The sequence below is a fragment of the Protomyctophum bolini genome (genome assembly GCF_963924005.1).
Source record: "Protomyctophum bolini genome assembly, chromosome: 23".
In the NCBI taxonomy this organism is placed as follows: Eukaryota; Metazoa; Chordata; class Actinopteri; order Myctophiformes; family Myctophidae; genus Protomyctophum; species Protomyctophum bolini.
The window spans coordinates 23594265-23604887 of NC_137884.1; the positions used below are offsets into that span (position 1 = coordinate 23594265).

The window sequence follows — 10623 nt, forward strand, 5'->3', positions numbered from 1 at the left end:
TAAATAGACTTTAAAATCCATAGACTTGGCTGGGACGAGTTGCATCATAATTTACCCTAAATAAACATTATGTCCAGTCATAGACTTGGGGTGCCCGCTGGCCTAGTGGTCCAGGCGCATGCCACATATAGATTCTGGCCTGACAGCGTGTCACGTGGTTGAGTCCCGTTCATGAGGTTCAGGGTCCAGGCGAACGTTCTTGTAATTACGACAGGAATACATTTTTAATAATGAATAAATTCAAATGATTCTAATTTGTTGTTTGTTTGTTTGTCTTTTTAAATAGGACAAATGGGTACGTTTACTTTTGGTGCTTTAAACTTAAAGTACATTTTGATGCCAATACTTTTACTCTTGTATATATTTTTTTAATTCTGACTTTTACTTATACGTATTGCATTATTGATACTTTAATTTAAAGTTATAATAATAATAATAATTTAAAAAAGAAGAGTACTTTTTCCACCAGTGATGGCAGGGTAGATCTAAATATATTTAAAGCCACCAATGTAATTGTACAATGTAAAAGGTTGCATTTTGGAGTATAGCTATTTTATTCATAGTATTTCAATAACAGGTGCGTTCAAGATACAAGTATCCCAGACAGACAGTTTAGGTCGCATGACGTCTATGATGACGACCTACAATGACGACAGACCAAACGCACCTCGGAACAAATCTCCGCTTTATTATTGTTCACCACGGGACTGTTTACGAGACGTACCATTTTCCAAGCGTCATGGCGTCGGGTCATTTGTTGTGCAGGAGGTTAAATGCTTTGTCTAATATAACTACACAGCTACTGCTACGGCATGGGCGAAGTAAGTTGTTCCGTGTAGAAAATGTTCATGTTTATTTAAATGAGTATAATCAAAATGTATTCTGGCTTCAACGTAAGATAAAAGAGCTAGCTCTGGTGGACTAGAGAGAAGCAAGCTGACGTTAGCCGAGTATGTACCTTGATCAACTCCGACATGATGTAAATAATCTAATCATTTATTATTATTGCGACCTAGTCTGTACGGTTATGTATCAGTATGGGTATTTAACTGTCGACGTGTCAAAGCATGCATTCGGAGAAATAAGATCAATGTTTAGTAGTTGATTAGAATTTGATTGACATTTTTATTAACACATATTGTAGAATGACTTAATCACGAGGATGAAACCATGAAAAGCACTAAAGACTTTACATCAGGCTCCTCCATTTTCAATTCAGTTCAGGAGTTACAGTTTGATGTCAGTGGAAGAGATGTGTGATTTGTATGGACCATATTCCATATACATTTATAGCCTAAAGATCAAATAAAATACTAAATCTTGGGCTATAAATTGACCCTAACAACCGCCTAATGTTTGTATGGTCATCATGTAACTATACAAATGCAGGACAGACATGCATCTTCACTTCCCTGTGTCAGACACAGAAATGCCTAAAAAATTAGTCCTGACTCCTGAGTGAGTGAGGACACTGGACTGACACTGGACTAGGACAGTGCATTGATTGAAATATGTATAGTTTGCAGAATTACAGTACATTTCAAGCACAACTCGATATAAAGAATGTGAGTTAAATTAGTTGTAAAATGTATCTAACAGAATGTCACCTCATGTCTTCGCAGCTTGTTTTGTGCCGACGTTTCAGAAGTCAACACTCAGTGGGCCGTCTTTGGAAGACGTGAACTGGTATGTCCGTTAGTTAGCCTGCATAATGCTGGTAATATGAACTGGTATGTCCGTTAGTTAGCCTGCATAATGCTGGTGATATGAACTGGTATGTCCGTTAGTTAGCCTGCATAATGCTGGTAATATGAACTGGTATGTCCGTTAGTTAGCCTGCATAATGCTGGTGATATGAACTGGTATGTCCGTTAGTTAGCCTGCATAATGCTGGTAATATGAACTGGTATGTCCGTTAGTTAGCCTGCATAATGCTGGTAATATGAACTGGTATGTCCGTTAGTTAGCCTGCATAATGCTGGTAATATGAACTGGTATGTCCGTTAGTTAGCCTGCATAATGCTGGTAATATGAACTGGTATGTCCGTTAGTTAGCCTGCATAATGCTGGTAATATGAACTGGTATGTCCGTTAGTTAGCCTGCATAATGCTGGTAATATGAACTGGTATGTCCGTTAGTTAGCCTGCATAATGCTGGTAATATGAACTGGTATGTCCGTTAGTTAGCCTGCATAATGCTGGTAATATGAACTGGTATGTCCGTTAGTTAGCCTGCATAATGCTGGTAATATGAACTGGTATGTCCGTTAGTTAGCCTGCATAATGCTGGTAATATGAACTGGTATGTCCGTTAGTTAGCCTGCATAATGCTGGTAATATGAACTGGTATGTCCGTTAGTTAGCCTGCATAATGCTGGTAATATGAACTGGTATGTCCGTTAGTTAGCCTGCATAATGCTGGTAATATGAACTGGTATGTCCGTTAGTTAGCCTGCATAATGCTGGTAATATGAACTGGTATGTCCGTTAGTTAGCCTGCATAATGCTGGTAATATGAACTGGTATGTCCGTTAGTTAGCCTGCATAATGCTGGTAATATGAACTGGTATGTCCGTTAGTTAGCCTGCATAATGCTGGTAATATGAACTGGTATGTCCGTTAGTTAGCCTGCATAATGCTGGTAATATGAACTGGTATGTCCGTTAGTTAGCCTGCATAATGCTGGTAATATGAACTGGTATGTCCGTTAGTTAGCCTGCATAATGCTGGTAATATGAACTGGTATGTCCGTTAGTTAGCCTGCATAATGCTGGTAATATGAACTGGTATGTCCGTTAGTTAGCCTGCATAATGCTGGTAATATGAACTGGTATGTCCGTTAGTTAGCCTGCATAATGCTGGTAATGTTTCTAAAGAATGATCAATGATCAATCAGTTTAGCTCGTACATGGGCAATATGCGGCCCCCACCTTCACTTAATGCGGCTTAATAATATAGTTAAATAGAATATTGACATATGTATTTCGGCTGTTACATTTCCAAGGTTCATAAAGTTAACATAACTTAATTAAGGGCATTTTAAATGCATTTGAAATTAAATGAAAATGTACATTTTCAGGATTCCAATTCAAATATAGCAAAAAATGATTCAGGATTTCAATTCAAATTGCAGCTCTACAAGCTGCGACACGTTTTGAGCTTGTAGATCTGCTATTTCTTTGCTAGGACAGTAATGTGGCCCTCTGGAGTGAGTGTTAGAAATATAGTGGCCCTCTCCATTGTAAAAGTTGCCCACCCCTGGTTTAGCTGATCTGAGAGTTATTCTGCGTTATGCTGCGTTCACACGGGCAGATGCAAAGCTACAGTCATTGTCGATGTAAGCACAGCGACATGCAGATGCAAAGATGCATGCAGCTGCTGCTGCAAAAGATGCAAAGCTACAGAACAGATGAGCCGGTTTCAACTTCAGATAAAAATGTGAATGCAGCATTGCAGTTTAAGGGGCTGACATAGCTTTTCTTTGAGTATTTTTGATCAATTCCTCTTTTGCAGAATGTCCCTTTAGTGTAATTTATGCTACGTATAAAACTAATGTGTACAGATTACTAATTGTTTCTACCACCATAATGTGTAAAAAATAATTTATGAAAGTTTGTTTGTTAATATGAAATACATGCTCCCTTTAACCTAAGGAATTATCACTGATTTAACAGTAACACTAGCCTTTAATTGTTATAATTTGATTGATCTCGTGATGGACAACAAAGTTACTCACCAGCATCAAGATGTCTTAAGGTCAAAGCATGTTAACCATGTCTTGATTACTTAGTTTGAGCATGAGTTCTCCTCCCAGCCCCACTTTTATTTTCTTATGTATTCATTGAATGTTTACCTTTTTAAATGGTAATTTATTTCTCTCCGACTTCAGCAACGTGGAACTAGGTGTGACATCTGATGGAAAAACCATCGTCTGCTATCATCCCTCTGCTGATGTCCCTTACGAGCTTACACAGGTTAGACACTTAACTGTTCTGTTTAAATGATACACGTTGGAGAAGACCAACTCAGGTGGTCTTTACACGAGAATGGTGTTCGTAGAAAACGGCAAAATAAAGTATCGTTTGCTGTGGTCCCTTTAGACAGGAACGGTGTTTTCAGGAGGTGAAAACGCAACAAAGTGAAACCACCTTCCAGAGTGGAAATCTTTGAGAACGCCGTTTTATCCCTTCTCCGTGTAAACAGGCAAAACGGTGAATCCGCAAAACTTATGACATCATGGCTCACGTTGGCTCACAGCGCATACCGGTATGTTTATTACATTAATGCAGAGCCATATATGATATAATGGAGTTCCTGAACAAGCCTCCCTCCTCGCCTACAAAGCGCTGCTCATCAGTGATGGTGAATGTAAAACCATGATGTAAATAAAAAGCCTTGTGATAGGCGGCAGCAGCGTTTATGTAGCCTAATGTATTATATATATATAACCATCCCATGGCGCGCTCTGCCTGCATGCTCTGGGTTGCGTGAAGGGGTTCTTCTTCTTGTACGTGGGCGACTGGTCTATTTGGCAGCCCGCTACCCCCACATTATAGCGTTTTCATAAAGTGTGCGTTCTCGTGTAAAGGGTCAATACAAATCTAGAACGCAACGGGACTTTGCCGTTTTATCTGGAGATGGTCGCCGTCTAAAAGAGGCTTCAGACATGCTATAATAGACACCACCGTCTGTCAATCATAGCATCGTTCAAGTCCTTGGGGCTAGAATCTAGATCGTATAGTGTTTTTTAAAAAAAAATTCCATTGAAGTAGTCGGGACCATGATCCTGTAACCAGAAGTATAAACAACTGATATTAAAATAAGGAATTATTTGAATATGTTAAAAGTTCTATGATGACTCGCTCTGGATTAAGAACGTCTGCTAAATGCCTGCCCTAAATTGAAACAGACTAATAATCCCAATCAAACCCACACAGCCCATCGAGCGCCCAGACCCGCTGACCAACGCGGCGGAGACGCATGACCAGGTGTTGCAGGCTCAGCTCAGTAAAGAGGTTCTGAAGATGAAGAAATCTGGACCGACCGTGGAGGAGCTCAGCAACATGTTCTTCACCACCAAACACCGCTGGTTCCCCAGAGGACAGTACGTACATGGTTGGGGCGAAAGGGACAGTGTGCTCCACGAGTCCACACGAAATTACATTTACAAAAATATGTACAGTTTTTCCGATGTTACTAGTGTTACTACTACTACTCACCCATGGGGTATCTTGACACGTTTTATTTTATTTGTATAGTCTCTGTGTGTGTGCAGTTTGCACATGCGGCTCTCACACACACACACACACACACACACACACACACACACACACACACACACACACACACACACACACACAGATGGGTGAAATGAAAACGCTACTCTCTGACCTCGGCCTGCGTAGATAAAATAAAACAGTTGTCTTTTGTTTGTTTTTCTGTTCACAGGTACCACATGAGACGGATAAAGAAGGACCCACCGAAGGACAGACCTACTTGAGTTGTTTGAGTGTAATTTAGTGTTTAATAAAATGATATATGAAGTCTGTTATGAGTTTAATACTTTTGTAATTATGTGTAGTTGAAGCTACATTTTATGTATGTAATGTACAGTATGTAGTCTTAAGGCCAGTAGGATATACGTTTTGTGATAAAATACAAAAATTATAAGAGCTAAATATTCCGCTACACAACACCTGAATATTATCAGGTATCAACTAAGTTGATCACAGACATACTGTTGGTGGAGCAACAATTGTTTATTAGACCAGATTCTACAAATGTCTTCTAAATCATGACAGTTTTCTGAATATCCTATGTTTCCTATATCGCCTATAACCCATCGTTTTTGTCATTTTTTTCAAATCCTCAAAAATGATGAAAAACGGCGCGCTATAGTATGCCGTACGATATAGGCTATAGCCCATGGTCCAAAATGATGAGAAACGAGGATAACTTTATTTTTCAAAATTTCAAAAAACATGGGCTATAACCCATCGTTTTTTTCATTTTTGTCAAATCATCAAAAATGATGAAAAACGGCGCGCTATAGTATGCCGTACGATATAGTTTACACAGTGGAAAGCATAGGAAACTATTTTGGTTGAACTCTCTCACATTGAAATCAATGTCTGTGGCAACTGGCAAATTATAGATTTTCTTTTTTACACACCACTTACTGAATGTCAATCTCCAGGTAGGTTTTCTTCATAATATGTATGTATATCTAGTAGGCCTACTAGTGTTTTATTTGCAAGGACCCCCTTAAGGGTCCACTCCATTTGGTTCCATTTGAACACTCCTAGTTACACACAGACCTATTATTCAGGGCTATCTCTGGTTTGTGATTCTGGTATTTATTATTGTCCACTCATTTTGTGCGTCTGTGGCAAAACATTTATGTTGACAAAAAGCGTTGTTTGTAAAATCTACTGGATACTATAGTCCCTTCCTGACAGTTTAGTCTAGTTTTTATTTGTCGACGATATATTTAGTCTTACTTTTAGTCAGGTACCACAACATAAGATCCCATAAGATCCCATAGCTCCAGTCGAAAGAAGGACGGTCAGTCGCGTCGTGGTTGGCTAAATTGGGTTATCCGCCTTGCCTCTGATTGGATAAGAGCTCGTTGCCTGGACAACTAACCCAACTCTATGCAAGTAACCCATAGCTCATATGACGCAAGTAATTTAGAGTATGATTGGCGACACCTGTGTGTGTTGGAAGGAAGATACGTTGCCCAGTGCGGCCTGGACTCTTTTCCCAGTGAAAGGGTGAGTGAAAACAAAACATTAGTAGTACTGTTGAAAGTTGTCAACTTGTCATAAGTAGGAATTGTAACTATAACGGCCTACAGAAATAATAAGACCTAGCTGTACCATCATCCACTACCATAGGTGAGTTCAATGTTTATTGTTCTCATTTGAAACAAAAGCATACATGTGGTCTAGACTCCGAGGCTAATGTTCTTCCTCATTGTACACGTTCCCCCCCCCCCCCCCCCGAGTCCATTATTATTAATATTTAACTTTAGTATTTAACTTTTCATTCACAAGGAATCCCAGAGTGACATGGTAAACACTTAATCAATCATAGAAGGTTAAAAACGGCTATACTTTATGAACAAAAAAAACAACAACGTAACTTTCGAATACTATAGGCATTAAGCTACTAATCAATATCTCAGTATTATGATTCTCATTCAGTTCTTTCTTTTCCTGCGCGCCAGCTGCCACATTAAGTGATGGTGGGTTGCCATATATGGTGGCCCTGGTTGCCCATGACTACATAGTAAAATGTTCTTGTTTTTGTCACGGTCAGATATTGCATAATTAAATATAAAGTGTCCGTCTCCTTTCAGGTCTACTCAGAACTCTGCTCTCCTGTCCAGACCTGTGGCCCTCTGCTCTTCTGCTCAGAGCTATTGTCCATCATGGCCTCGGTCAGTTTTGTTGTAAACGGTCTACTCCTTTACTGTACTGTACTGTCAAGTAACTTGAAAATTAACAATAAAAAACCGCATGAAAACATATTGTGATAATGTCATGCATCGTGATACAGCTGGACAAAAATATTGTGATATTATATCGTTCCATATCGCCCCAACTCTAGCTCAAGGCCCAGAAGCGCGTGGCCCCTGGGGGTCCGGAGAGCAGGACGTGTCAGAGCCATGCCGAGCCTCTGAATATCTTCTGCCGAAGCGACCTGGAGGTCATCTGTCTGGAGTGTCTGAAGACTGAGCACAAGGTGATGTGAAATAATGTGTATTTTATTTAACCAATCAGCTTAACTCAATGTCTGCCAAGGACTTAATTAACTGCTTCTTTTTTTTATCAAAGGACAACTTTTTTTCAACCAAGGTTCATGTTTCAGGTTGTTATTTTATTTGTTTTCATTTGCTGCTTTCTTTAGTTTTAGCGATTTTAGCTATTTTTGACAGGCGGGCGGGGGCATTCGAACATAAATATTACCAAAGAATATGGTGATAGAATATGGTGATAGACCCCAAATTACATTTGGCCACAAAAGATCTCGGGATCTATTGAATGTGACAAACAGACATATTGAGCCTAGGACACAGTATGGCATCCCCCCCTAGCCCTAGTACCTCTACCCTCACATTCAGTAGATCCTGTCTGTCAAAAATAGCTAAAATCGCTAAAACGAAAGAAAGCAGCAAATGAAAAAAATTGAACACTCACCTTTTACTTTCTTCTTACAACCTAAAACATAAACTTTTGTTGAAAAAAAACTAAAGTTGTCCTTTTAACACTCGCATGACTGAACTACTGAAGTAAGGCCACCTACTACACAAGCTGAATTGAGCTCAAAAATACCCATTTTTTCCCCCTGTGATGTTATTGGCTACAGTAGACCAGACGCCCACAACACCAGACAGGTTTGTTGAACACCCTGTTTATGGCTATATAGAAGTGTTTATTTTGTACGTCTCTAAATGTTATGATGAATTGAACACGGTGGACCCTATTGTAAATAAGTGTAATGCTTTATGGAGTCGTCCACAGACGACAGTTTTTGTACTGAGTTGTGCTTGAAATGTACTGTAATTCTCCATTCTAAATCCATCAATCCATCAATCAATCAGACGCTTTGATACCAAACTAAACATGAACAAGAACAATTCTTCCTCGTCTCCCTTTCTCCCCAAATCCTGGCGGCAGGCCCACTCAGCCGTGCTTCTGGAGGAAGAGTACCAGAGGTTGCACGCCGAGCTCTGCCAATGCAGGAAAGGCATCGTGTCCATGATCGCGGAGCGTCAGAACAGAGTCCATGAGCTCCGAGAGTTCATGCACAGGACCGACGACGTCGCGGCGAAGAGCAAGGCGAGCGCCGTCAAAGTGTTCGAAGATCTGGCGGCGGCCGCCCACAGCCACTGCAACGCGCTCGTCGAGGAGATCGAGGAGAGGCGGCGAGTGGCCCAGGTACGAGCCCGGCACTCCGCGGAGTGGCTGGAAGCCGACATCGCCGCGCTCCAGGGGAGAATCGCCGAGATGGAGCGGTCGTTGAACACAGAGGAGCACCACCTTCTCCTCCAGACGTTCCATTCGCTGTGCGGCGTTCCGGAAGTCCTCGCTTTGAGCGAGGTGCCGAAGACCCAAGCTCCTCAGAGCTTGATGGGTGTTCAGACGGCCATCGCCGGGCTGGAGGAGACGCTGCATCACAAGATGGAGGCGGTTCCCGGAGCCAAGCTGGCGTGGGCGCGACGGCGCTTTGCGCGTCACGTGACCCTGGACCCCGACACGGCCGCTGCCGGCCTCGTGCTCTCCGAATGCGGGAAACAGGTGTGGGCCAGGAGGTCGACGATATCGACGCGACACACCAACGACCTGTTCGTCCTGGCCAGAGATTGCGTCTCTCAGTACCTCAAGTACTACTATGAGGTTCAGGTCAGTGTTGTTTTCATCCACTAAAACCAAGTTTTCACTGACAAACTATAATGGGAACTAAATTAAAAACTAAGCTACGATGACTAAAACTAAGAGTAAATGACAATTTCGTCAACAAATAAAACCTAGACAAAAATGTTAGGAAGGGACTAGTGGACAAGAGATCCAGTATAAGTCATTTTACACTTGGTTGCATGCTGAAAATCAGCTATGAAAATAGCTGATCTGCAAGCTCACAACGTGTCGCGCTGTGACGCGTTGTGATCTTGTAGATCAGCTCATTACGACGGCATCAAGGCCCGCCGAAATACATTTTAGTCGACTAAATCACCTGTAGATTTATTCGACTAAAAACTAAACCAACACTAACACATTCCCGGTGACTAAAACTAAGTGAAAACTATTCAAGAGGCTATGACTAAAACTAACTTGCTGCCAAAAACAACACAGGTCAGAGGAAACACGGACTGGATGCTGGGAGTCGTCGACCAGTCCTACAAACACAACAGGATGCGGCAGGTGGCGTCCTGGTCGCTGCGACTGGATAAGGACGGAAACTATTTGTCCGGACGAAGCAGAAGGCCACCGGCGGCGTGGGCGATCGCCACCACCCGTCTCTTCCCGAGCACGAGGCCCGAGATCATCGGGGTGCTGGTGGACTACAGGCGACGCGAGGTTTGTTTTTACGACGTCAACACCAAGGCTCTGCTGCAGTGTTTCACGCAGTGCGTATTTATGGAGCCGCTCTACCCGATGCTGTGGTGCAACTGTGACAACGCTCCTCTCGTAATCCTGTCACCTGGGGATCACGCGTTTAGGTTGACCATTTGATTGTTGCCACAAATAATTTGCGCCCAACGATTTGATTGTGTTCTTTTGCGTCTCACTGAACATTGCCACAATGTTACAATTAGTATTTCTGTTTGCCTTTTTAGTCTTTGTGATCACAAACGGCACAGGGCTGATAATGACGAATAACTTGAATGTACAAAGGAATTATTTCCCCAAAATGTACAAAATAGCGGAAATAGTTGATCTACAAGCTTACTGTGTTGTTGTAAGCTTGTAGATCTGCTATGGGTTGTGTGCTATTTTTTGAAAGAAAATAGATTTTCTTCCCTAAAATGAATGTGATTTTTGTGTTACTGCACATACATTACTGTATGATGATTGAGCCTAGGCCTGTAGTGTACAATATTATTGTACTTATGTTGGG

At 41.5% G+C, this 10623-nt stretch overlaps 2 protein-coding genes across 2 annotated transcripts; both read left to right on the forward strand.

Annotated features, from left to right (window-relative positions):
* The first annotated feature begins 726 nt into the window (after positions 1-726).
* mrpl42 (mitochondrial ribosomal protein L42) lies at positions 727-5547 on the forward strand. Its single transcript, XM_080757539.1, has 5 exons — positions 727-821; positions 1623-1686; positions 3890-3974; positions 4938-5104; positions 5449-5547. The coding sequence occupies exons 1-5, from the start codon at positions 740-742 to the stop codon at positions 5498-5500; spliced, it is 450 nt and encodes a 149-aa protein (XP_080613665.1). The 5' UTR covers positions 727-739; the 3' UTR covers positions 5501-5547.
* Positions 5548-6675: 1128 nt separating this feature from the next.
* Positions 6676-10238, forward strand: LOC308310996 (E3 ubiquitin-protein ligase TRIM11-like; the record flags this gene model as incomplete). The annotated part of the gene is made up of 5 exons (XM_080757489.1): positions 6676-6684; positions 7361-7441; positions 7612-7746; positions 8682-9407; positions 9858-10238. The coding sequence occupies 5 exons, from the start codon at positions 6676-6678 to the stop codon at positions 10236-10238; spliced, it is 1332 nt and encodes a 443-aa protein (XP_080613615.1).
* Positions 10239-10623: the final 385 nt, after the last annotated feature.

Coding starts and splice junctions, on each gene's coding strand:
- mrpl42 (XM_080757539.1), top strand. CDS start 740: ATGGCGTCGGGTCATTTGTTGTGCAGGAGGTTAAATGCTTTGTCTAAT. Junction 822..1,622: donor ACTGCTACGGCATGGGCGAA/GTAAGTTGTTCC, acceptor ATGTCTTCGCAG/CTTGTTTTGTGCCGACGTTT. Junction 5,105..5,448: donor CGCTGGTTCCCCAGAGGACA/GTACGTACATGG, acceptor TTCTGTTCACAG/GTACCACATGAGACGGATAA.